General features: G+C 53.0%; 7 protein-coding genes across 7 annotated transcripts; 3 read left to right on the top strand and 4 right to left on the bottom strand.

The window, feature by feature from the left end:
- Positions 1 to 4: 4 nt before the first annotated feature.
- On the bottom strand, positions 5 to 3,558 carry PSV08DRAFT_33838 (uncharacterized protein). Its single transcript, XM_014223916.2, has 2 exons — positions 1,074 to 3,558; positions 5 to 1,020 (listed from the first exon to the last, which is right to left on the bottom strand). The coding sequence occupies exons 1-2, from the start codon at positions 3,447 to 3,449 to the stop codon at positions 373 to 375; spliced, it is 3,024 nt and encodes a 1,007-aa protein (XP_014079391.1). The 5' UTR covers positions 3,450 to 3,558; the 3' UTR covers positions 5 to 372.
- Positions 3,559 to 4,520: 962 nt separating this feature from the next.
- Positions 4,521 to 5,793, bottom strand: PSV08DRAFT_282296 (glycoside hydrolase). Its single transcript, XM_014223915.1, has one exon. It carries the CDS (start codon positions 5,751 to 5,753, stop codon positions 4,626 to 4,628), a length of 1,128 nt encoding a protein of 375 aa, XP_014079390.1. The 5' UTR covers positions 5,754 to 5,793; the 3' UTR covers positions 4,521 to 4,625.
- Positions 5,794 to 6,445: 652 nt separating this feature from the next.
- PSV08DRAFT_282290 (uncharacterized protein) lies at positions 6,446 to 7,057 on the bottom strand. The gene has a single exon (XM_066092563.1). The coding sequence runs from the start codon at positions 7,011 to 7,013 to the stop codon at positions 6,795 to 6,797; it is 219 nt and encodes a 72-aa protein (XP_065949430.1). The 5' UTR covers positions 7,014 to 7,057; the 3' UTR covers positions 6,446 to 6,794.
- Positions 7,058 to 8,463: 1,406 nt separating this feature from the next.
- Positions 8,464 to 9,577, top strand: PSV08DRAFT_360642 (uncharacterized protein). The gene is made up of 4 exons (XM_066092998.1): positions 8,464 to 8,907; positions 8,954 to 9,155; positions 9,253 to 9,282; positions 9,337 to 9,577. Exons 1-4 carry the CDS (start codon positions 8,827 to 8,829, stop codon positions 9,429 to 9,431), a joined length of 408 nt encoding a protein of 135 aa, XP_065949429.1. The 5' UTR covers positions 8,464 to 8,826; the 3' UTR covers positions 9,432 to 9,577.
- A 2,543-nt stretch (positions 9,578 to 12,120) lies between these two features.
- PSV08DRAFT_33813 (uncharacterized protein) lies at positions 12,121 to 13,405 on the bottom strand. The gene is made up of 4 exons (XM_014223912.2): positions 13,114 to 13,405; positions 12,879 to 13,055; positions 12,755 to 12,823; positions 12,121 to 12,693 (listed from the first exon to the last, which is right to left on the bottom strand). Exons 1-4 carry the CDS (start codon positions 13,268 to 13,270, stop codon positions 12,368 to 12,370), a joined length of 729 nt encoding a protein of 242 aa, XP_014079387.1. The 5' UTR covers positions 13,271 to 13,405; the 3' UTR covers positions 12,121 to 12,367.
- Positions 13,406 to 13,963: 558 nt separating this feature from the next.
- On the top strand, positions 13,964 to 20,466 carry PSV08DRAFT_219477 (uncharacterized protein). The gene is made up of 4 exons (XM_066092155.1): positions 13,964 to 14,976; positions 15,366 to 18,457; positions 19,529 to 19,643; positions 19,723 to 20,466. Exons 1-4 carry the CDS (start codon positions 14,002 to 14,004, stop codon positions 20,212 to 20,214), a joined length of 4,674 nt encoding a protein of 1,557 aa, XP_065949428.1. The 5' UTR covers positions 13,964 to 14,001; the 3' UTR covers positions 20,215 to 20,466.
- Positions 20,467 to 21,747: 1,281 nt separating this feature from the next.
- PSV08DRAFT_349485 (uncharacterized protein) lies at positions 21,748 to 24,372 on the top strand (the record flags this gene model as incomplete). Its single annotated transcript, XM_066092822.1, has 6 exons — positions 21,748 to 22,266; positions 22,321 to 22,917; positions 22,969 to 23,080; positions 23,131 to 23,903; positions 23,976 to 24,198; positions 24,278 to 24,372. The coding sequence occupies 6 exons, from the start codon at positions 21,748 to 21,750 to the stop codon at positions 24,370 to 24,372; spliced, it is 2,319 nt and encodes a 772-aa protein (XP_065949427.1).
- Positions 24,373 to 25,084: the final 712 nt, after the last annotated feature.

Raw genomic sequence — 25,084 nt, 5'->3', positions numbered from 1 at the left:
AAGTTCCATGTTCACATGCCAGCCAGACAGACCACGGCCGCCGCCCAGGCCCAGAGACCACAGACGCACACACACACACACACCCACACACACGACCGCCCACCTGGCCTGCCCATCGCAGCCTAGTCGCCGAACCACTCGCTTATTCCTGCCCACTCGCACCCCGGTCCGCCAAGCTTCCCGAGCCGACGTCCGGACCCCGCCGACATTCACTCTTCCCCTCGTGCTCCTGACACCATCCACCGCTCCCGTCTCCAGCCCGCCCGGCCAGGGAGCCCCCCAGCGTCAATCTGGGGAAACAAACAGGCTCTACGCTGCATGTAACTACATTGCACTACACGACACAACACGACATGTTCCCGTCCCGTCCCTTCACAGCACGCTCCTCCGCTTCGACAGCTTCTGGTACTGCCGCCGAGTCCTCGTCAGCCCGTCTTCCATCTCATAATTGGACGGAATGCTGCCCCGTCTCAGCGTGTTGACTGCCGGTCGGAAACCCTCGACGGCACCAACCGACCCCAGCTTGGCGGGCCTTTGTTCTATTCTGAGCCCTAGCCCGCGTTTCACCGTTTCTGTCACTGACGCCATGAAACCGCTGACGCCTCTGCCCATGCCCTGACCAGCTGCTCGTGTATGCACATGCCCATCGTCACATCCGCCCATGAGAGGTGCTTTCTCGCCTGGCTCCATGTACAGATGGCTGCCCTCGTGGTTGACGAACCAGTTAACCCCGTACTGCTTGCCCTGAGGCCCACCGCCGCACGACCCGGCGAGCACATGCGAGGGCGGCGAATTGACTGCCAGTGCAAACAGGTTGGGCGGCTCAGAAAAGTCCGTCACGAGACCGCGGTGCAGGATGAAGTAGATGAGAACAAAAATGTTCATGAGAAAAACCAGGGCGAGAATAATGACCCAAGCTTTGGACGCTCCGGGCATGCCCCCTGATGCGTACTGTTGGGCCTTGAGCGACGCATTAAAGTATTGTGTCTGGTACTCATCCAATGCGGGATGCGTGTAATCCTGTGACGAGCGTCAGATACCTTGCGTCTCATTACATATCAAAACTCACGTACCCATGTAGTCACAAACGGCGTATCCACCATGCTCAACAGTAGCGTACAACTCGACAGCACCGCTAGCGCCTCCGCCATACTCGGCAGCGCGCGACTTAATTCGACTTTAAGATTGTCTGGATCAGCATTATCCGGCTTGAGAATGAACTGCGTCAGCAACCTCGACGTGCTCGCGTTTGCATCCATGAGTCCTGTGCCTAGCGAAAGGCTATTTGCCCAATCCGTCCCGACATCGCGCCAATTAGCCACGCCAAACGTGTTTTTACTCGGTGTTTCTCCTGTTTCTCGGAACGCCATTCTGTCCTTTGGGTCTTCGCACAGTACTTCCATGCTCCCGCCGGATCCTGTTACGTTGTGGCGTGTGCTGCACCCAGGCGCAATCGAGACTTGAAGCTTGCATACAGAGTAGATGCCCGTCCCGTCTCTACCCATGTCGTCTGGTCCGCCTTGCCCGAGCAGGTAAATCGCCGGTCGGCCCCATGCATTGCTCGTATGATTGAGTATTGTGTTGAAGGGAATTGGGTACCTCCCAAACACTGGTGGCCAGTTTAGCGTTGTCGTATCATTGCCATCCCATCCAAACAGCTCGTCGACCACCGTCTTGTTCTGTGTACTCGCTCTATCTCTGATGCCTGGCGTAGTGACCCATGTGGTGATGTTGACAGTATCATCGTTTGGCCATTCGCTGTACACCAGCGGCGCCAACTCCGTCTTGTTCAAATTAACACACAATACATTAATCACGGGCGACGGCACCGCCGCCCGTAGCGAATACGTCCCTTCCGAATTAAGTTCTGCCGGCTGTAGTATCCCGTTGCGCTCATCTCGTGCCGCTGCAAAAACACCCGCGTGCGGCATCGCCATTGTGATGTTGTTAATCACACGACCATACTTCTTCGACACCTCTGTTGTATTAATAATGTTGATCCACTGGCCCGTCACAGTCGTATTCTCATACAGGAGCCCGAATCCCTGCGGCCTCAGCCGCAAATCTGAACTCCCATTTCCGTTTCGAGCAGCAACATCCCAGTCGGAGAGGTAGCGCTGGAAGTTATGGTAGCCCTGGCCCGCATGTTCTAGCTGCACGCACGTTTCGCCCTGGTGCTCCTTATCCGTGCGAATAGGCGTCTCGCACATGTGCTTGAGGTAATTGATATTAGCAAAGTCGCTCTTGACACGGCCAGCCAGTACCAGACCGTTATCCCAGTTTCCATCTCGCAACATTGGCTGCACTAGTGATGCAGCAGCAGAAGAATACAGCGTAGCTAGTATAGCGCTTAGTAAGCTCAGTATCCCTAGGAAGGAGAGGCCCGCGTATTTGGCAGACTCCCACGATGTGATCAGCGTGCCTGGCTGGACTACCCATCGCCACATGCTTAGCTCCGAGAGCGTGACGCCGCGGCCGTGGTCTTTCATAAATGCTCGTCGACTAAGCACTTGCCCGAGAAACGTGACAAAAGCCGTGACGAACGACAACTCGATCAACTTTGCCATGACTGTTGTGATCAAAATGGCATCAGACGGGGTGATGGGCCCGTGACTTGTTATGCGCCGTCCATAGTGCGGAGCGCGGATGGCAAGCGCCAAAAAGATACCGGAAAAGACGCAAGAAAAGAGACAAATAGTGAAGATCGAAAAGTTCAGCCACGTAAACTTTGGATGGTAAAAGTCCTTTGTCGTCGGACACTCGTGCACAGGGCGGAAGTCATTCTCGTACGCCGACTTGATTGAGGGCGCCGCACCACCACCCCTCAATCTCTGCGCATCTGACGACTGAATGTAGTTCTCGTAGTCGTTTACGCTCGTGTTGCTGTTTTGCTTCACATTCTTCAAGATTCCATGGCGAAATTCCTCATATGAGCCTACGGGGCTCGCTCTCCCGACCTCAGGACTGAACCTTTCTCGGCGGAGATCCGGGGTCGACTCTGCTGAGCTCCTCGGGAAATGGCCAAAATAAGGATCTGTAGCACTAAGAGGCGAGAGCGGACCTGGGCTCTTTGCTGGAGGGCTTTTGGGTCCAGGGCCAGCGGCTCGACGAGGGAAAGGCTGGATACTGACGCGCCTGGCGGCCTGAGGTACGGCGCTGGTTGCAGTGGTAGCGATTCCTAGCCCAGTGTCCTTCCCCCCCTGCTGGAAACTTTGCGCGATGTCACCTTCGTCTTCTTCATCCTCTTCTTGCACGATACTCGGTGTGTTGCGACTCACGGCCGTCGAGTCGCTCTGATAGCGAGCGTAGCCTGGTCGCGTGGGCGAAATACCAGTGGCCCCAAAAGCAGGAGAGTTATTGGAGAAGCCTAGAGACGGTAATGCGGGGGTGTTCTCAGAGCTCTCAGAGAGATCCGGCGTCTCTTGAATAAGTGGTCGACGGTCAGCCATTGTATGCAAGCGTATATATCCCTACGCCTCGTCTCTTTGCTGATTCTCTGTTTGCACGCTTCTCAGCCTGTTCTTACAGACGCAAAAGCGGCAGCGCGCATTAGTAGGTGGCTTGGGTCGGGTTTGTACGTTTCGATAGATAGACAAAGTCCCTGCTAGAACCAAAGGCTGGACATGTGTGGCTCAACAGGCGATAGTAGGGGGTGACAAGTACCGTTTCACAACCATACACTAGAAGGAAACAAAGGACTGGTTTCAGGTAAAAGATGTAGAATCAGCAATGGAGAGAAAAGAGGTATGCAGTGCTCAGCCGCTTCTCGGCTGAGAGGCTAGGGCTGGCGGGGGATTACCGCAAGACTACTAGTAATTATTGTTCCGCCGCCAATCTTGTGCACCTCTTCAGCTCTGGCGCTCGGCAGGCGGCTACTTGCTGTGTGCTGTGTACTGTGTGCTGCGTGCTGCGGTAAGACTGTGCGCCTTTGTGGCGCCTAAGGCACATCTAGCCCCCCAAAATATCACATCCACGCCTTTCCCAGACTGCAGCACTCCAGACGAGATCTGGTCTTTGTCCGGCCTGGGTTTTGCGGCCCCCGCCCATGGGCCGGAAGAGCGGTAGGGCGTATCTGTAGTGCGTAGCTGGCCTTACGCTTTGTGCGCATCTTGACTACGCGATACCTGTCAGACGGCGCTGTGTGCCTTTTTTGGGAATTTGCTACGTGCACCGAGTAAAGGGGGCAAACAAAAGACGCAGCGGACCAGGCTGTGCAGAGGTACTTGTAAGCGGAAATGAAGGGTGTTGGTTCGTGGGGGGTTGGGGGTGCACAGTTGAATCCCTTGCTTACAGCAATCGATGTGGCGTAGTCGTGCGGTAGTACTACACTACAGCTGAGAATAGTATTGGTGGTCAGTGCCACAGAGCCCCCTCCTTTCAGCGGGCTTGACGTCAGAAAAAGGCGCGACCTATTATCGTTCTGAGGGGAAGGCGACTCCAGCTAGTAGTAGAGGCGCAGATAGGCGTATTGGTACTATCTCCGAAGAAACACATGCAGTAGTTGGGACCTTGAATATTACTGCGCATAAGAGTCTCGCGCGCGAAACAAATTAGGATAATGACTGCGCGTCTTCTTACTGTACCTTTTATGTGAGAAATAAGAGAGGCCCACCACGCTCCGATTCTCACCCAATAGATTCAGCGTGTTCATCAACCAAACACTTCCACTCGTCACTCCCGTAATAAACCGTAAACCCATCATCGTGCGTTGCGTCCCCCGTACTAACCACAGTATCTCCTAGCTGCCAAAACAGGTCCCCCGCCATACCACCTTCCCTCAGCCCCAAACTCGTCTCTTGCCATGCCCCTTCCACTGCACACTGCTCTTCCCTCTTCGAAACCCCATATTCCTCCAGCAAACACGGCTTCCCAAGCCGTGCGCAAACCTCTGCATGCGACCTGATCCACTCGTCGCCAAACGAGCCGCCAACAAGCCAATGCTCGGGATACAAATGGAACGTGCCAAACGAAATATTCGGCAGAGCAAGATTAGCAGCCCAATCTATACCTTCGATGTACCAGTATGGATACTGGAACCATGGACCGCCTTCAAGTCCGAATCCTTCATCCCCTACAGTGATCATGTGCTCGCCGTCTAGCGAGCGAACGTAATCGCTCGTCTGCCTGATCCAGTTTGTGAGTATAGAAGTAGGACACAACCTGCATCGCGGCTCGTTGGCGAGTTCCCATGCGAAAATTGCGGGCGAGCTGCGGTACCGCGATACGACCGCGGCGATGTAGGCCTGGTACATGGCCTGGCATTCAGCCTTGGTGTACCACTGCGCGTGGATGAGGACGCCGCAGGCGCCGAAGTAGGCGTTCATGCCGCCGTAGTCTTGCCAGTTGTTTACAAAGGGGATGATTAGTTTTATGCCGTAGGTAGAGGCCGAGGCAACGACAGCGTCGAGGCGTTGAAGGCCGTTGGCGCCTGTGTTGATGGTGGCGGTGGAGCCGGAGAAGGATTGGAAGTAGACGCTGGAGGCATCAGGCTCGCCTTCTACGTCGTTGAAGCCCCAAACTCTGAGGATCTTGGTGCCAGAGGCGGCGAGGTGGCTCATGATGATGTCGACATCGGTATCGTTGGTTAAAAAAGGCATCCAGTACGAGTTTGTACCAGCGTAGTATTTGGTCGTGCCATCGATATTGAACTTTAGGCCGTCAACTTTTGAAATGGATGCTCGGGCAGAAACATTAACTGATGCCGGCAGTGCAGCAGCAGTTGCGCTCAGAAAGAGTATTGGAAGCAATTTCATGATTACAAGTCCAGTGTTTACTCCCTGGACTTGTTTCGTATAGTCTCTTCAAAGAAAGAAACATATTGTATTTCACCAACTTCATCAATAAGTACTCGGCACAAGACAGCATGGCATGCCCCGCTTCAAATGAGGTCATATCGTATGCTTCTCCTACATGGAGCAGAACCAGTTCTACAAGTTGTGGCGTCATATAGTAGCCCAATTATACTACAATACCAATAATTGGCGCATTAAAGACTTACCGTTGTGGAAGTCGAGTATTGCCAAGTATCCACGTGAAAACGAAAGTGTTGAATTTCACCGCGGTTAAGAATCCTTGCTGCAAGTCCGGAGATCACACCCGAGCACAGTAAATAGATTGGAGCCCTAGTCATTAACAAGACGACCAGTTTCAGACTACTGATAACAGCGAGCAAGGTTCGTACCAGAAATAGAATGTAATCGACGCGACTCGTTTAGTGATACATATGTATTGACTGAAACGACCACGGACCGGCTTTCCACAATTATGTTAGCATGATAAGAGCGCTCCAACTTCTCTATGAATTTCATATCGACGTTCTCAAACAGTAATGCCTGTCAACCCGATTAGTCACAGATCAGCGATCACCCTGGTTGCAATAGCTCTTGTCTTTTCTGAGTGCTGACCGGCTTTGGACGCAGGCTTTAGTTCCCGTTCCGTACACGGTAAGTTTTCGTACTTTGACTAGTTGGCTCTGTATGGCAAGGATGGGTTCTGTGTGGGTAGAACTAAGCATCCTCGCAAATTGGAATGATGCAGCTGTCGGAAGAAAACTTCCCATGTATCTGGTGCACCTGCCTGAGCATGCTATCTCAGCCTTGCTACAAAACCACATTGTGGAAAGATGTTTGTGAGAAAGACTGGATATCGCACGGAAACTATGTTACCTTCCCCAAGGATCTGTGCCTTTGGAGAGGTCGGAGTAGTGTTCCCGTTTGAGATTACGCGTCGTGATAGCGAAATGAGTGTGACGATGGTCACGAAAAAAGAAAGTCCTAAACGATCAAATACACCACTCAGAAAGGTGTTCGTAACAGATGCCGCGTAATCCGGATCTGGCGCTGGCAAGGATGTGCACAACGAGCACGAATCGGCTTGTTGCGATTAGGAAAACTCCAGGTGAAGGCCAGTGAGAAGGAACTTGAAAAAGAAGTATATGTACCCTTCTGCTTCAGGCCGCTCTCTTTTCCAACTACATAAGGCTGCAGCAACGCACTTGCAGTCAACGTCTGCATGCACGCCAAAGTGGAGATGCGGGTGCAGGTACCAAAAGTTCCTTGTAATATTCGAAGAAGAAAGTATGGAAGACTCCAATATGACACCAATTGCTAGTGTCGAGGACCCGGGAGCTGTGGCTGTGTCGCGACGTTTTCGTATCGGGCACCAGGACAAGGGGTAATGAACAGTCGATCCTGGTCCTTTCATCTCCACAGGAGCGGGTAGCCGGCCCTCGGGGAAACCCATATCCCCGTTATTCCCTTAATGGCATTACTTTTACAAGGCTCGAGGAACATTACTCAACCCATTTCCTCAGATTGCTCACAGTATGACGGCAGTTATATACGGCCAACGGAGCGCCGTGGTGGTGTGGGGGGCATGTGTGCCACGCAGGGAAACGTCAGCCATGAGATTAGCGGTGAAAGATGGACGTGAGAGGTTGATTCAATGGTCGGACAGACGTTCGGCGCTCACGATGTTTTGGGCATACGTAGGACGGCGCCAATCCGGAATGGACCATATAGGAAATCCCACGCTCGATGATGCAGTCCACGTCGGTTTGCTGGACATCGCGCACGCAGTCGTATGCTGTACAACACGCGCCTTGGTTGTGCGTGGCAGCGCTGACGTTTGTGTAGCATTGCATAAATGTCAAAGATCTGAGTCTAGTGCTGTCGCGTGGCGCCTCCAGAATACTGGCAACAGTGTGACGACGATGACCACGAGTCTGGGATTACCTGTGCCTGTGCCAGACCCACGCGAGTCGTGGCGCATTTGGCGCGTGAAACAGGCCAAAAGCTGCGCGGTGTAAGTTGCCGTGCCGGCTGTGCCCCCACAGCATCGCCCTGGTGCTGGCCATGAAAGGAAGCGTGAGGTGGTACTAGACGGAGCCAGGAGGCCGTCACTCCAGGGTACGTTTCAGAGTTAGATTCGGGGGCATGGTCCAGGGAAACTTGGATAGTGAGCACTCCAACCACAATAGTCGCTGTGACGCACTGAATTCTTTTCTCCAGGATAGCCCTGGGACGTGCTGCACGTTGAGGCTCGGGCCGGTTAGGGCCGGAAATGTGACCTAGACTTCCAAGTCTGACCCCGGGTCCGCGCACACGGTTGATCGACCAGGTAGCGGCCGAACGCATACAGTATCGAATTTTCCGCGCTCGGCAGCGGCGGAGGGCGCTCGCGGACAAGGATGCTGGCACCTCCTGGATGGCCTCCTTGTTGGTCAGGCATGGCCGTGCGGGATCGGTTGCTTTGGGCTGTATGCGGCTCGAAGAAGATGGCGTGCGTTGTATTTGTGCCACTCCTGACTGTGATGACCAGCCGCAAACAGAATAGCAATCGCCCTCGAGTTTGAAACTACTGAGCAATCGTGTTGCCGAACGCTACCGAATGTCCGTGCTTGGGCATTCAAGTGGTGGGCGTACGGCATCAATTTCGATGGCGGGAGCTGGTCTGGTTGTGTCCGAAGCCTCACCACCAGGTCAATATTGCACGAGAAGCCACTTCTTGCATGACGAGGTAGAAAAGCAATAAGGCATGAGAAATTGCTGTTCCTACCTGAATCTGCTGCCTGCCAATGATGCCAGTTGATATGACGCACAAGCATTTCAGCCACCGCCGATTCCGACACTCTCTCTGGCCCGAGCCCTGCGAGCACTGTCACAGTTCCTCACCTCAGCCTCTCCAAAAACAAAGTCCTGCCAAGGCTAGAACGAAGCGGGGGGTGAACCGCGGTGCCCTCAAATCTCCTGCTTCTCTTGCTTTCCGTGAATCCAGAGACTGGCTGGCATTGCTTTGGGCGTCGTTGTCCCAGGCCGTACTGTCACTATGAGCATTCGGATAAATGCGACGGTCCAGGAGGCCCGAACAGCTGCAAACCACAGCCAGGAGCAATGGGACCGTTTTTACGTGAGTATGCTCTGGTCGCAAGGGTAAGCCGGGCTAATATTACTAGTTTATAACAAAAGACGAGGCGAGGCAGCTTGCTGAGGCGCATCCAGACTGGAAAAGATGGATCCTCATCCCCGCGAACGAAAAGGAACAAATGCTGGAGAGGATCAATGCCCGACTAAGTGCTGAAGGTATTCCGCCAGTCGAGATGATTATTTTGAAGTGGCGCGTGTCGCAACTTCTCCGGGATATTCAACGCAAGTACGGTACGTGCAATCGCAACTCTCCCTATAGACGTGGCCTGGCGGGCAGGTAGGCAAACTCTGTCCAAACGTACTCTAGCTAACCTCGACGACTGCACAGAAGCAGGCAGCATGCTACAAGGAATACCAGGTACGAGTTTAGGGTCAGGGCCGGGTTCGCCAATACATGTTCACACTGCCCAAGTACCTTCAGACGGTAGCGTAAAGTCTTCGAGCCCACAGCGAACCGAGTATTCGCCAAGCGAGACTCGCCCATACGATCCAATACGAGATGTTTAGAACCTATGCAGCCCCGAAGGAATCCTGTCTTTTACAGTGCGTGTTCAATGGTCGACAACGGAACTTTCGACTGCTTGGTATCCAAGCCTGAGCCCAGGAGCAACGTGGCCCGATGGGAACAAAGCGAACCGGCCAGCCCGGACGAGCGCCCCAAGAGGAGACGAATTGTCATGAATTTTGCAGAGATACTCTTGGTGAGGCCGTCGCACCAGGCTCCGAAAAGCCCCAGGGGTTATAGATATCCAGCCAACATGGCCTTGAACAGCCGCACAATTGGAAACAGCTGCGCCGAGCGGGACAGACGTCTTGCTGAGTGGTAAAGCCTTGGTACGTAGCCGAGGCAGTGCTCAGGGTTTGCGCTTTTAGGCCCAACTCTTGCATACTTTCAACATGTCTCGCTTTCTTCGTGTGCCTACGCTTTCCCACGATTCTCAATCCTCTCATGATGGCTATCCATAGGTGATTGGTGCACCACATGCAACTGTCGCTTGGCGTGGTAGCTGTCTGTCTTTGTGCGTCATGTCTCTGGTCAAATATAGAAAGAGTCGGAATAATCGCGGTGCAAAGCCGTGTCTCGTACATTTCTCAATTTTGCCCTTGATTTCATTTTCCGTGCTGTCTCCTTACAACCTCTTCTCATTGCTGACAGATGGACATGTCTTTTTCTTTTTGTCCAAGGCTCGTGCTAGGCTGGCGTGTTCGTATGTCAGGGGCTGTGGACCACATGGAGTGGTGTGTGTAGGCGGCACAATTTTCCACGACGCAGCTTAAGGCAACATATCGAACGGCGCATCCGTTGTGAATTAGTCGTCAGCTAAACAGTTGGGAGGTTACTCCCGTCAGTTGAGTTCGCCGAACGTGTTAGCACGTCCAACAATCCATCAAGTCGAGCAACTGCCCAATGCCTGATCAGTAGGCCCAACGATAGTGTAAGCCGGAAGCCTCATTTGATCTCCCAATAAAAGTCTGGAGCCAGCAAGAATCAATGGGGACTCGTGTCGAATGGCTTCCGTCGGTTTGCTGTTGCAAAGGGTTGGGTAGGGCTGATCGGGCTGGGGGATGGAGATGCGTGTCTGCCTATGCAAACATGGGCAGCGATGGAGATGGCTCAACGCCTTGGTACTTCGCAAACTGATGGGCAAGATGAAAAGCTGATGGTAAAAGTAGAGTGACGAAAGGATGGTGGTGAAGAAGGACCCGTCCAGCGCGCCTTCGTCGAAAGTATGGTACCCTAGCAATTAGTACTCCCCTCATCCATGTCGTTACGGCTGCCACACCCGCACACTCTGATATCAAACTCTTGTACGTCGCAGCCTCCTTCGACAGATGCATTGCATGCGTCCTGCTCACCCAATTTCAACGCGTCCTTTGTATTTTGCCGTCATGCGAGGTCAGTTGGAATGTAGCAAGTGTCCCGGGCGCGGCTGCCGACCATGTCATCATGTGCTGTTCGGCTTATCTGCATCGTACACTCCAAACTCATCCAGCTTTTCATCAGTCTTGCTTGCATAGAGCCTCACTAGACTCTCGAATCGCTCGTCCCTAAGCACGCGTCGCCTCGGATGTGTCCTCCGCGGTCCGCCGACACCGTTTCTACACTCTTAGAGAATCCCATCAGGGCAAGATAGCCTTGCCTCGACTGTACCATGCATATAGAAGCTGGTCAATAGCTTTTGACGGGATAAGAGAATCTGTTCATGGCCTCTCACTCTCTTGAGCTGCCACCCAAGGCTTGGGGAGATGGCTTGAAGCCGTATGGTCATAGCTGCTCCTCCCCAGCAAGTCGACGGCGACGACGGCATGCTCCCATACTGGGGGATCTCTCGTTTCAACAATATCCATTGTGTAAGTTTGCACGATGCCTGCTGATAGCATACAGACATCATTGAGCGCTTTGACAGGATTCGATGCAGCTGCCCGATGGGTGTCGTTGCTCGGAAGCGGCAATTACGTGCATTAGTGGAATGAAACTTACCAGTACTTGACAGTAAGTAGAAGCCGCCAACTTGCATAGAATGCTAAGCCGGGCGCCTTGGGTAACGCGACGCAATCCACCGCCCCGACCTTATACCTCTCCAGACTCACTCTGCGACGGACCGCATGGTGAACCGGCTACGGAACGGACCTTGTACCTCTCTACACAAAAGCAATTCACCATAGGCGCTTACTCGCTTCCCACCACCCCCGCTACATGTCCCGCTCGAGACGCGATATCCGCTCTGCTTCGACGAGAACTGCAGTTACACAAGGAGGCATGCCGGTCTGACTTCTATAACCACTTAGCTGTGGGTGTCGCGTTGGGGAGCTTGCTGATACCTGCTGCGATTACCAAAAGTCGGTGTCGATTAGCTTGATAAGCCTCCACCCGTGCTATGAAAGCGCTTACTCAGTGCTTTCATGCTCACAACTGTACATAACAGCTATACCAGGTTCGTATGGAAAGACGCGGAAGCTGGGAAAGGGTGGGCGTTGATCAGACCCTGATCACGTACAGCATACTGCCAAACTCAACCCCGCTTCCCGACACCGTCTTGGGAGGACGTGTATGGTTTGTTTTTCTATACTCCTCTCTCTTGATCACCACTAGGGACTACTGCAAATCAGCGGATCCATAGTTGATGCGGTGTGCGCCAATCACATTACGTCACATGTTCAAGACAAGGTTCACTGAGGGAGCTCCGCTATTTGAACATGGATAAATACTATTGATGACAATATGGAGACAACGTTTTGTATACCTGAAATGTTTGGATAGCGGAGCCAAGAAATCAGGAGTGTTCCTTCATCGCAGGTGGACATGGCGTCCTGGTATCATTGATATCGTAACCAGCCAACGTAGCTATCCAGGGCTTTTGGGCCTACCACTTATCCATTTCATGATCGACATGTTCTTCCCTTCCCTTTTTTTTAATGCTTACAAGACTCAATCCTCCTGATCACCCTTGCATACCGAACCCGGGCTCAATGCCTGCTTGCCTCAGGGCTTTTGCTCGCCGTGAGTCTATCTCCTTCCTCTCTGCTTTTTGTGACGCTGCCAACGCTCTCACTTGATCCTCCTCTGCGAACTTGGCGCCCCTGGGATGCTCTTCCCGGTCGAGGTCAACGGTCGCGCATATGGTGACGTTCTCGCCTCGTACAGTCATGACGCCGGGAAGTTTGACATCGTTTATCAGCCATCTGGGGACCGAGGGGTCAGAGGAAGGTGTTGCGTCGGGGTTGCGTGCTGCTATTCGCTCGTAGCATTCTGTGAGAACAAGGTTTGCTACGTGCATGATTAGCTGACATGGGTCCGAAAGGCAGCAGGCTGGCACAGGCAGACATACCGAATTGGTCGTAGGATCGTAGGATGCCAATGTACTCTTTCTCGTCACGGAGCAATACATCAACCTTCTCTGTACAGTGTCAACGTGCTGTTCCAGAGTACGCCATGCAAGAGTGTGCGCATACTGTCCACCATGTCTAGCAGCATAGCCGACGTCAAGAAGGCCTGCGGTGGTAGGTCGACGGGGAGTATCGGCTGCGGAAGACCGCCACGCGCTCCACCGAGCACATTGGGTCCATGTGGTTGTTGTTGTTGCTGCGACAGCTGGGGTGGTGGTGTGGCACTGTACACGCCCTCGTAACCTGCGGTAGTTGCATTAGTATTGCGCCATGCAACATTTCGAGGGCGGATCAACCTCACCCATACCTGGCGACGGCCCGCGAGGAAGCTCGGAGATTTGCGGCTGCAGTTGGCTGCCTGGCGCCTGCATGGAGCGCTGGAGCATAGCGTTGAAGTCTGGGTTACCTCCAGCGGCCGCGGGGCCTCTGGGCGGCTGCTGTTGGTTGTTGAAGGCCATGGTGGGGGAGAGTATTGCTCAATTGCAGCAAAGGGGGTAGATTTTTTGTATTTATTTGCTTAGCGGTTGCGAGAGGGCGATTGGTAGGGCGCTATCATGGCGAGGTGTTGTAATGTTGCTTTGTGTGTTCTCACCTTGGCTGTTTACGTAGTTGAGGATGCCCGAAATCGCCAACGGTTCGCGTATGCCAAGCCCGCGCTAGTCATCGCACCTGGAGATGCGACACTTGCTACTCGAGTCGTCTGTCTCTTTGCACGGAACTGGCTTCTATGCCTTTCTCTTTTGTTTTAATACTCGCTGATCGTCCCGTAGATCAACCTACTAATGCACTCAAGAGAACGAAAAGAACGCCTCTCGCTACTCATGCTCCAATCGTATCCACAATTGACCATCAATAAAATTTAATGTACCACCCCAAAAGAGCCAAAGCTTGCACAAGACGGAGTAGTAAGCATTTGGCAGAGTCTTCAGCTGTTCAGTCGAAATATTCCCTTCTTCTTCGTCTAACCACCACTACATCGCCCAGTCGAGACCAGGACTGTGCCAGGTCATAGCGGACGAATCGGAGCCAAGTAACGCCGCATCATTGACCGCATAACTTCAATTAGGTGTCTGCTATTCTTTTCTATTTCACCCTCTGTTTCCCGCCTGTTCACTGAAATTACATATCAAGCCACGTATCCTGGCGGTTTGCACTCACCGTTCTACTATCCATACTAAACATAGCTGCCATGATCAACGTATTTAAGGAAAAATGGCTCAACTCGCCAAAAGAGGTGCACGAGGACTACTCTGGAAGAAACATCATTGTCACTGGTGCGACATCTGGCATCGGTAAAGAGGCAGTTTTCAAGTTTGCAAGACTGGGAGCGGCTAGGGTGATCATTGGAGCACGAGATTTAGCAAAGGGAGAATCAACCCGCGCTGGTTTAGAGGCTCGGCTTGGGCGGAAGGGCCAACTCGAGGTCTGGAAACTCGACATGATGTCGTACGACAGTGTGGAGGCCTTTGCGAGTCGTGCGAACGACCTCGAGCACCTCGACATAGCTGTTCTGAATGCTGGCGTTTGGCGGGTCGATTACCATCAGTCGCAATATGGCTGGGAAGAGGACATACAAACCAATACGCTCTCTACAACACTCTTGGCTATCCTACTCTTGCCTAAGCTAAAGCAGTCAAAGCAGTGCACGGGTAGGATTCCAGTTCTTGAGTTCGTCAATTCCGGTCTCCACCAGAAAGCCGTAGTTCCACCAGAAGTCCGCCAGAAATCCAGCGTGCTCGACCATTACAACAAGCGAGAGCAGCACAAAGGGCAAAGCCAGTACAGCTTCTCCAAAGCCTTTCTCATGTACGCCGCCACGAAGCTTGCCGACGAGATCTCTTCTGGTGACGTAATTGTGACAAGCGTCTGTCCGGGCTGGGTCCAAACAGACATTGGCCGGGATCATTTCTTCCCTGGTATTCATATTCTAGCTTTTCTGTTCTATTTCTTGTTTATGCGAACACCGCCCGTAGGGGCGAACACGGTGTTGAGCGCGACGGTGCAGGGGGAGAAGGTACACGGAAGATTTTGGAAGAGCGACAAGATCCAACCAATCCCACCATGTCTGCAAGGCCCTGAGATGAATGAGCTCAGAACGAGGGTATGGAAAGAAATTGTGGCTGCGCTGCAGAAGGATGTGCCGAATGTTACACGGGCTATAGATGTTGCTCTGGCAAAGCCGTGATAAAGCCTAACCCATTAGAATATACCAGATAGTAGCCCCATACTAGCAATCTCTGTGGGACATAGAATGTAGTTCCTAGTGATATATACCGTGTTTTTGCCACAGTAATCGAATAGCTGTATCCTCCTTTGTGCAACTTTTGACAGAAAAGTCACTGGTCACCTCTGAGTTTTGCATGTATTGGGTGTGGCTGCGTAAACGGGGCTGAACCACGCGATCGCCATGCACCTCCACAAATGACGTCGTACTCTAATTGGAGCGGCAGCAACGCATAGAAGATGCGGCGCGCGTTACCAGTAGCGCTGCACGTATCAACCCGACTTCGACATATACAGGCTGGTCACGGCCGCTGAGTCGGCTGCCGGTAGATGCCCAATTTGCCCTTTCACCGTAAGCCCTCTGCCCACGGCCGCGACTCTATCCTCCGCTTCCTTTTCTCCCGGACGCGAGCCCGCACGCGCATCCATCTCTCCAAACTCCGCCACGAGACATTTCCTTCGCTCAAGCACCGTGCCCAGTCACGTATATACAGATACCTGGTCTATCGCCAGTCTCTCAGACTCCGGGGCAAGCCGAGCATTGCCCAGCGCCTGCGAGGCTTCACCCGACGCCTGGCTGGCAGTGGTTACCTTGAAGATGCAGCAAGGGCACGGCGACAGCAGATAGCGAAGAATTCAGGCGAAAAGACATTGAGTAATCCCGCAATGTCGTACCAAGAGAGCTATGAAGCACGGGAGCCGGGGTCGCGGCGACGAAAGCTGGCTGGCTATCTCAAGGCGGCCAACGAGCTCAGGCAGACATACACACAGCAATATGCCTCGAATTGGAGCAATAGAGAGTCACAATACGACTATGAGGATGATACACCCGGCGGATTTCCCGATGCAGCCGTCGTCAGGAGCGGACGTGAGGAGATGGTTCTGTTCCCCAGTTATGCCCGAAGACACGTCAAGAGAAAGCCAGAAGCACGAACAGCGGCAACGCAGGAAGCTGGGGGTCAAGGGAGTGATGGACACGAATCGAATAATGCGGGAGATGCCGACTTTTGGAAAGAGCAGTGGAACAACTACGAGGATGACAATGCGGTGGTAGACGTCGATGTTCGTGGCTGGATATACTCGCCACACAAGGGACCGATGTCAAGGAAACAGAGGCTCTTCATTGGCCTTGCACGTCAGCTTGTTGGCGTTCAGGCGCCTGCACAAACATCTGGCTCATCTGCAGAGAGTAGTCGAGATACAAGCCCACAAGGCCATGACTATCGCGAAAGAGCCCATATGCGCGATGCCCAACGAGATGAAGCAATTGCTGCTAGAGAAGCCGAGGAAATCCTGCGTAGAGGCGAGAGCGAGGCGAGAGCCGCTGCACGTGGTGCCTACAGTGAGAGGCCTGCTCCGCAAAACGATGACATTGATTTGTACCGGACGGAAAGTGGTAACAGCATGCGACCTGGCAATGGCAGAGTCCACCAGTTGACCCACAAGGCGTCGCAAGATTCAATGCGGAGTGAGGCTAGCATCAAGCCTTTGCAAAAACGCGGCTCTTGGAATCAACCTTCAGAAATGAGTCCTGCAGAGCTTGCCGAGGCCAACGCCCGGCTCATGGCTCGACTACGACACTTTCTTGCTATACCCATGGCTAACACGCCCATAAGTGTGTTTTTCTACAATGAAACCATCTCCAAGCAACGGACAGTGTATACAGATGCTGCAGGACACTTTAGTATAAGCGCAGCGTTGGATTTCGTGCCCACTCACGTACGCATCCTAGCATCAGACAGACTCTCGGCAACGGAAGAAGTTATTGTCACCGCTTCACAGGGTATCAGCGTCATAAGCGACATTGACGACACAATTAAGCACTCTGCTATTGGTAGTGGCGCCCGTGAAATCTTCCGCAACGTTTTCATTCGCGATCTCCTCGATCTGACCATCGACGGCGTCAGAGAGTGGTACAACAAGATGGCAGAAATGGGAGTAAAATTCCATTACGTCTCTAACTCTCCCTGGCAGCTTTATCCGGTCATTTCCAAATACTTTTCGTTGGCTGGACTGCCACCAGGCTCGTTCCATTTAAAACAGTATAGCGGTATGCTACAAGGAATCTTTGAGCCCGTTGCCGAGAGGAAGAAGGTTACACTCGATAAGATTGCTAGGGACTTTCCAGAGCGCAACTTTATTTTGATCGGAGATAGTGGCGAGGCTGATCTTGAGGTATACACCGATTTCGTCCTCGAGAACCCAGGAAGAGTCGTTGCAGTATTCATCCGCGACGTCACCACAACGGATAACCCGGGATTCTTTGACCCTTCGATGGGTCCTTCTTCAGGGAGCCGCTCTGCATCTCCGCCACAGGCGCAAGCTGCCGGTGGAGACAACTCGGCCGCCTCAAGTAAGGCTCGATCCTTTTCTGAAGAGCACGATCCCGAACTCAAGGCTGCAATTGCAGCGTCACTACGTGACATGGATGCGGAGAATGATAAGCGTTCCCGCTCACTCTTTCCAGAGCTGGATCACAATAGACGACCAAAATTGCCGGAAAGGAAACCCTCCTCGCAAAGATCGGCACCAAACTTGATAGATCTGTCGTCGGATGACGATGTGGATGAGTCGCCTGCACTGAGAAGATTCAATTCGGAAACCAGAGCCGACAACGAGAGATATTCCTCCTCAGTCGCCTCGAATGCAATGAAGTCGGCGCCCCCGCCTCCTAGAAAGCCTGTCGCATTGAGAAGTCCTGGGAGCGAATCCGCGCCATTTAAACCAACTCCCTCTAGTACAAAGCCACAGCCACCAAAGCCCCGGGTGTCCTCAACAGCCGTCAACACATCAAGCCCACTCGCACAGCAACAAGATTCCCCTAGAAATACAAACACATCAGGGCCTACCAAACCTCCGGTAGGCCCCAAGCCAACCATGACGCATCAGAGCCAGGTACCAGAAGACCAGCAAACCTATGCTGGTATGGCTCGCGACAAGCTATGGTCGGTCTACAATAACCTACCTGCATTGAGATCGACAGAAGCGTCTAGCTCAAATGCATCAACTCTAGAAGTCAGCGGTGTTCGAAAGGGTCCACCTCCTCCGCCACCCCGACGCGGAAACCGCGACACAGCCGCAAACGCCGCATCGTACGTGGGCTCCAAAGCCTCTTCAGCATGGCAGCACGCACCCTCAATACCGTACCACGCACGCCCACAAACAACGTCATCGCAAACCTCCCAACCCTTTTCCACTGCAGCCCCGCGCCAGGCTATCAATCGCACTAGCACTGGAAGCACACTTGCGGGACCCGGTGGCGACCAGCAACAATACGGGACTAAGAAGGAAATACTCTGGCGCCAGCGATGGGCTCATGCTGAGCATGTTCTGGGTGAGCAAGGCGTGGTGCTGAGATCCTGGCGTGTCGGGAGCGATATCATGGATGAGGCTGTGAGTATTATCCAAGATGCAGAGAAGAGGTTTAAGCGGGAGGAGGAGAAGATGGAGAGGAGTTTGCGGGATGAGACGAGGAATGGGGGGAAGGCGAGGTATGGGACTATCAGGAAAGTGAGTGATGAGAGGTAGAGGGTAGGAGGGGGGGTGGGGGTGGTATTCATACTTTTTATTGTCGAAGTTTCTCTCTGTGGAGGTTGGGTGTTGTTGTTGTTGTAGTAGTAGTAGTGTGGTGTACTACGAAATAAACAAAAATAAACAAACTCCCTAGCAGCGAAACTCTTTAGTATATACACATGTACTCTTTTCCCTTGTCTCACATTCATCTCTCCATACAAACCTCCTCTTCACTCTCTTCTTCTTCTTCCCTTTCTCCTACTTTCATCTATCATTGTACTTTTCTCTTTCCCGGGAAACTAAGCACTGCACTTACTCACGTCACACAATCTTCCCCCTAAACGCCAACGCCAATGCACCCCAGCCTCCCCCCTTAGCCCAACCACCCCCACAGTCGTTAGCTTCCAAGGACGCAAGACGCACATACACGCATCCCCCGCTAAAACGCCCAAATAAAGTCGTGATGTCATAGTTTTTATCTCGTGGCCCCGGGGGAAGGGAATGGGTTGCAGGACCTTATTTTGGTTTTTCTTTTTCTCTGGTAGAGAGGTACATCATAGGTTGGTGGTTAGAGTTTCGAGAGGCTGGAAGAGAGGACGTGCGTTTGGGGTTGGGGGGAAAAGGGTATTTAGAAGGGGGAGATGGGAATGAGTTTTGTGTGTCCCCGGCGGTTGAAAAGTTGGATCTCGTGATTTATCTTTTTATTTTTTCGTATTGGTCTTGGAAACGCGTCGCGTAGCTTTTTTTCTTTCTTTTCTAAAGAAGAATTGTACGGTTAAGAACATAGACGGAGACGGAGACGGAAGGGTGGTGAAAAGACTGATACAACGAAAATGTATGTGGGTCTTCGTGCGAGGGAGGAGGTGGCGGGGTGGCGGTGTAATTGCGCTGCCATGGAGCGGGTGTACACATTGTTGTGCGAGGATGGGAGGAGGGGGGGTGTTCTCTTCCTATGATGCTTGTACTGACAACGTGACTAGGCCGTCTAGTAAGGGTAAACCGACGGATCCCAAGTTGAGGGAGAAGGTCAAGGAGGAAGTTAAGCAGGAGACGAATAAGGATGGTGGGGGGAAGGGAGAGTGGAGTGCGTGGAAGGTTAGTTTTTTTTCCTCCTTCCTTATTTCCCATCTTTCTACATTTATGGCATTTATTCGAGTGTTAATACAGATTTTAGGCGAGCAAATTAGCAAAAGAGTATGAAAAGAAAGGAGGTGGATATGAGAATGAAGCTGGAAGCAAGAACGAGCCTAAAAAGGGTGTACCGCAGGAGAAATCTCCAGCCAAGAAAAACGCTGAAGAGAAAGAAAAGGATGACAAGAAAGACGAGGGAAACGGAGAAGAGAAAGGGGGGGAGAGCACACAAGATGAAGAGCACAAAGATGATGAGGATGATGCGGCTCCAAGCGGGCATAAACCAAAGGCAAAAGCTAATACTGGGGCGAAGAAGACTGGAAGCGCAAAGAAGGACGCAAAGGGCGTTGGGGCAAAGAAAGAAGACTCGAAAGTGTTGAAAGGAAAGGGAAAGGAGAGAACAGAGGGAACGAGGAGATCGGCGAGAGTGGCGGGTAGGAAGAGGAAGACGTACGATGATAATGATGATGGTGACAAGAGTGAAAAAGATGAAGGAAAGAAGAGGGCAAAGCCCAAGGCGAAGAAGAGTAAATGATAAGTGTCACACTGGTGGAGAAATGGTTTTTGTTTGCAAGTTTTTCTTTTCATTATGTTCAAGAGCCATTGGCATTGGCCATGTAATATCAGCTTGAATGGTATCATTATGCTATATTCTCTCTTTCCCATGCCTCCACACTTCTAGGAGCCTGCCAGTGAACAGCTAGTTTGTTAAGACGACCCAAGACAAGAAAGGTGTTAGATTGGGTACTCTCCCTCATTCCAGTATTTTCAGGATGATTGTAGGCAGACGAGAACACCCTACTCCCAATTTTTCTTGCTCCCACTAATATGGCATGTGTATTCATTATCCTGGCACAGGCCGATACAGTGGTTCAACAAGTGTATACACATGCAAGGTGCAGTTGTTTGTTTTTTTGGTTCAGGGTTCGGAATAAGCCTGTGCTTACGTCTGCCCTGCATGAGACGACAGTCTGATACGAAGCTTGGTACCGATCATGTGTGAAAGATGGGATGGACCAAAGTCGAGAGCACACTACCACCACGTGTTTCTGTGCCCTGGGCCGGCTAGATTCCAACGGGGCTGCAGATCGCCAAGCATGTCTCACACCGATGTTGAGGAGCTTATGATGCTCGTCATTGCCGTAGCCTCGGGAGATATTTGGGCGCAGGGCTGGCTCCATCTCAGACGGTTGTGACATCATTCTGTCAGCGTAACATTCCCACATGACTGGCCTCGAGAAATTTTGGGCAGATGAAATGGCACGACTGCCCAAGGGGCCCAGGGCGCTCTGTTTCCGTTGTCTGGTGACGGTGGTGGTATATTGCGGACATGGTAGAGTCTTATCGGCGTGTGACGTAAAGGGAGGCGTTCCTGGAAGCAGGCTTTGAGACTACAGCTGCACGATGAGGCGGGGTGGATGCACAACGGAACATGATAGGGGATTGTTTTGCGCTCTTCTCCGTGGGCGTCAGGCGTAGAAACGGGGAGAAGATTGCAAATGCAAGGCCGGGATGATTCGCTGGGGTCGAGGCCCATGGGCGGCAGGCGGCGGTGGTGGTGGTGGTGGTCGGGGGAGTGGTGATGGGGCTTGGCAGGCTTTGTTTTGGCCCGTGGGGAATGCGGCCATGTCGACGCTCAGACGGGGCAGACGACCACCACAACAACACCATCAGCAACGAGCCCGATCATCACCAGGCACCAAACCGCAGCGGCGCGGGCGCGAGTCTGGGACAACGCTCCTCGGAGGCAGTGCTTGGGCGGTCCCCTAGACCCAGCGGGTTTGCGGGGAGATGCAGCCCTAACGGCAACTAAAAGTATGCATGCATGGCACTGACACCCAGCAGCCGTGCGGTCCCAAGGTTCTCGGCCTGCCGCCGTGGGAGACTCCTTTAAGCCTTTGCTGCCGTCGTCTTTTGCGAGCGACGATCTACCGCGTCAGCTCTGTTTTTATGGCTCAGGCGGCCGTCCTGCCCTGCTCGACGCATTCCACCCAGCACTGCCAGGCGAGCCAGCGACACCTCTCCTGAAGCTGAAGCCGCCACGCTCTCTCTCCGACCCAAGCCCTCCATGTCGGCCACCAGCCCGCAGTACAGGAGTGCCGCCCAAACCCCCTCGCACTTCCACGACTATCCCGGCGCCGCCCACGATGCCCTGGGCGGACTGGCAACCTGGCAACACGACGCCGCCGCGACTGCTGCTGCTGCTGCCCACGACTCGTACCCAGTCGGCCCATCACCGGCATTTCTCCACTACCCACAGCCCGGAGTCGACTCCGCTAGTCTACAGGCCCCGTCAGCGTGGGCGACTGGCTATGTCAGACCACAGCCGGCCCATGAGTGGCAGCAACACCAGCACCAGCATCAGCCCGACGAGTCGTATGCGGACCGCCCTTCCGTCTCGTACTGCCATGGCGATGGGAGCGCGCCGCTCCCGCACCACCAGCTGCCTGCCGTGTCCCGCCACTACCAGCACCACCAGCACCACCAGCACCACCATCACCAGCACCAACACCAGCCTGCCCTAACCCCGGCTCCTCCCCTGCCACTGGCTGCCCACGACCATTTCCATCCGTTGCGCATCTCACCAGTAAGTGCACACCACGTCTGCTGCGTTTTTGCTATCGTAGCTGAGAATGCCCAGGAGACCCCCGCCACCGCGGCAGACCCACCATACTCGAATCATGCCCAAAAGCTGCCTCCAGTCCCACTGCCATCGCATTCGCTCCCCCAGGCCATCTTGCTGCACACAAGCCATGAACAGCAGCCTCCTTTGCACCATGCTGCTGCCGCCTGGGCGCACCATGGCCAGTATCCAGACCACACCAGTGACCCCATTGCAACCAGCCTGCCAGTGACGAGACATGACAGCACCACTTCCACTACCCCATGGCCCATGGTCGAGCCAGCCGAACCCCAGAGTGCCTCTGCTGTCTACGAACGGCCTTCCAACATAGCACAGGAATGGCCTGTCGCAGAAGCGCCCGCGGACCATCAACTCTACGCCCAACACCATGCCCCTGTAGAGCACATTGACCGGACCGCCACGCAGATACTGGCGCGCCATAGACCAACACCCAAGAAGAAGGCTGCCAAGGTGCCTTCGTCCTTTGTCGAGCGGCAGGAGAAGCTCAAGGTGTCGAAGCGAAAAGGCCCACTTCAAGAGAGACAGAGGGAGAAGACGCACACCATGCGCAAGACCAAGCGCATTTGCGTTCGTTGCAGGTTCTACAAGTCTGGTGTACGTGTGCGTCTTTTCATGTACCCGTTCTCAAGACTAACAAAAATCTAGTGTGACGAGGGCGATCCGTGTGAAAAGTGCGAAAAAATCACCGGTCACGCCAGGTCCTTTCGTGAGCCGTGCTACCGAGAACACCTCGAAGACACGAGCCTCATCCGTCGCTGTATGTTTCCATGGCAAGCCAGAAATGATCAACTGCTGACCGTGTAACAGGCAATGGCCGTGAGCACCAGGAAGAGGCCGAATTCCTTGGCTACGACTGGATATACAACAGTCAACTGTACGAGATGGAAATTATCTGGAACCTTCCTGGCTACGGTCCCATACCCAACGCGCAGCCGTTGCGCATCGCCTTTCGCCCTTATAGCCCGAAGCGTGGTCCACTCGACGTTGCCACGTCTGTTTGGTCCAACAGAGAGGGACAGGTGCCTACTGTCGAACAGCCAGCGTACGCCGTGTACGATACGGCGAACCTTGTCGTGGCTGTGGAACGATACTTTTCCAGCCTTCAGCCTGCTATTGAAGAGTGGATCTTTGCTCGCATCAGTCGCGACGAAATTGCCTACAGTACCTATCAAGAAGTAATACGCATGCGCCAAGTTACCGGGAGCAAGGCTCTCGACCTAGCCATGCGCCTCCAGTGTCTCTCCGTGGTTTCTCAGGGCTATGGCTCCGTCTTCTCCCCCAACATCCCTGGGATACGTGAATATGACTACTCAAGGCTCGGCCATAGCGACTATGAAGCATACGATCGAGGGTCATGCGATCGTCCACTCCCTGGTGCAATCACTCACCAGATGGATGTTGCTGCCGTCAAATACCTCCGAAAGCTGGAGAAGCTCTTTGTCAAGGAACTGGCTGCACTAATCTTCAAGCCCAAGATCAAGCCCTGGTACGAACTATTCTTGACGTTTTATGTCATCTTCTGGAATCTCGAATACATTCACCACGGAGCTCAAGACTATATCAAGTCGAAAAACGGTACTGTAAGTCGTCCGCTATGGATAGCACGTTGCTTTTCCTCGCTTTTGTTTCCTTTTTACTAACTCGGCCACTAGTTGCTTGAGAACCAAGTCAGCAACGTCGTCACAACGCAAATCAAAAAGTGGGAATTCGCCTTTCCTGTGCTTCTATACCATTGGCGTTGCATTCTTCGGGGGTATTCGCCGTTCAAATTAGCGCGTGATAACCCAGACGAACTGCGTGAACGTGGTCACATTGACGCAGAAGGGTTCCAATATGTCACGTCGATTGCCAACGTATTCGATCGAAGCAATCCTGGTAAGTCCTGGTAGACCCCCTCCTTTTTTCCCCCCACTGCTGCAACTATCGGTGTTAATATGTCCCCTCTTTTCTTTAGACCGCTTCCAGCCTCCACTTACAGGCTTTGCAACGGCTCATTGGTCGACTTCGAGTGAATGGATTGTTAAGCTCTTCAAGGAGGCCGGAGCTTGAGCGGGTCATCTTCCTTTCTTCCCCGCTTCAGCCATTTCAAGTCCATTTGTTTTTTGATACCCAGTCATGTGCCGAGGATGAGCCATGAAAACCTCGTACATGCATTCAGCGAGCCCCGTTGTTCAACCAAAAAGATTGCTATCGCCCATGCGGGTTTGTCCCATTTTTTTTTGTTGAGCGCGGCGGGAAACAGGATACAGGCAATGAAAAACTGAAACAAGTGAAGCAACGTCGTGTGTGGATTCCATGAGTTCGATAGGTCTATCACAGCCCGTATAGTCTAGTTTGAACAGATTGAGAAATAAAATGAAAGCGAATGCCAAGTATTGAAGCAAAAGAAATTACAGGACGAGAGGTCCAAAAAAAGTGACGATAAGGGGGGATGGTGGTGCCGCCAACATGGTAATGTCGATCGTATGCCGCAAAGTTCTATACACGCCCGACACGCCGTTTCCCGTAACCCACCCATTCCGGCATGCATTTCGTGAGACAAGTGGTGTCAAAAAAAAGAATGAAATGAAATGAAACGCTGGAAAGGACAGGGAAAAGCGAGTGCGAGACCTCATGATCGACCACGCCCCCAACCCACCGCGCCCCCCCCCCTTCCTCCCTTCCAGTGGATAGCCCCAGAAACAAAGTTTTTTCACTGGCCACAAAACCGTATCCATCACTCGAGCCCACACACACACACACCTCCTCTCTTTGACCATGC

Source organism: Bipolaris maydis (genome assembly GCF_028858645.1).
Source record: "Bipolaris maydis strain C4 unplaced genomic scaffold PSV08scaffold_4, whole genome shotgun sequence".
Classification (NCBI taxonomy): domain Eukaryota; kingdom Fungi; phylum Ascomycota; class Dothideomycetes; order Pleosporales; family Pleosporaceae; genus Bipolaris; species Bipolaris maydis.
The sequence above is the reverse complement of the archived record's forward strand: the minus strand, read 5'-3'. Positions and strand labels throughout refer to the sequence as shown.

What these genes read in the sequence shown, in the direction of transcription:
- PSV08DRAFT_219477 (XM_066092155.1), top strand. Translation starts at nt 14,002, where the DNA reads ATGATCAACGTATTTAAGGAAAAATGGCTCAACTCGCCAAAAGAGGTG. An exon ending in ATGTTACACGGGCTATAGAT is followed by an intron (nt 14,977 to 15,365) that starts GTTGCTCTGGCA and finishes GGCTGCCGGTAG; the next exon opens with ATGCCCAATTTGCCCTTTCA. An exon ending in GAGAGTGGAGTGCGTGGAAG is followed by an intron (nt 19,644 to 19,722) that starts GTTAGTTTTTTT and finishes TACAGATTTTAG; the next exon opens with GCGAGCAAATTAGCAAAAGA.
- PSV08DRAFT_360642 (XM_066092998.1), top strand. Translation starts at nt 8,827, where the DNA reads ATGAGCATTCGGATAAATGCGACGGTCCAGGAGGCCCGAACAGCTGCA. An exon ending in GGATATTCAACGCAAGTACG is followed by an intron (nt 9,156 to 9,252) that starts GTACGTGCAATC and finishes ACGACTGCACAG; the next exon opens with AAGCAGGCAGCATGCTACAA. An exon ending in CATGCTACAAGGAATACCAG is followed by an intron (nt 9,283 to 9,336) that starts GTACGAGTTTAG and finishes ACACTGCCCAAG; the next exon opens with TACCTTCAGACGGTAGCGTA.
- PSV08DRAFT_282296 (XM_014223915.1), bottom strand. Translation starts at nt 5,753, where the DNA reads ATGAAATTGCTTCCAATACTCTTTCTGAGCGCAACTGCTGCTGCACTG.
- PSV08DRAFT_33813 (XM_014223912.2), bottom strand. Translation starts at nt 13,270, where the DNA reads ATGGCCTTCAACAACCAACAGCAGCCGCCCAGAGGCCCCGCGGCCGCT. An exon ending in GCTGCTAGACATGGTGGACA is followed by an intron (nt 12,824 to 12,878) that starts GTATGCGCACAC and finishes GACACTGTACAG; the next exon opens with AGAAGGTTGATGTATTGCTC. An exon ending in ACGATCCTACGACCAATTCG is followed by an intron (nt 12,694 to 12,754) that starts GTATGTCTGCCT and finishes TCATGCACGTAG; the next exon opens with CAAACCTTGTTCTCACAGAA.
- PSV08DRAFT_33838 (XM_014223916.2), bottom strand. Translation starts at nt 3,449, where the DNA reads ATGGCTGACCGTCGACCACTTATTCAAGAGACGCCGGATCTCTCTGAG. An exon ending in CGCCGTTTGTGACTACATGG is followed by an intron (nt 1,021 to 1,073) that starts GTACGTGAGTTT and finishes CGCTCGTCACAG; the next exon opens with GATTACACGCATCCCGCATT.
- PSV08DRAFT_282290 (XM_066092563.1), bottom strand. Translation starts at nt 7,013, where the DNA reads ATGCAGACGTTGACTGCAAGTGCGTTGCTGCAGCCTTATGTAGTTGGA.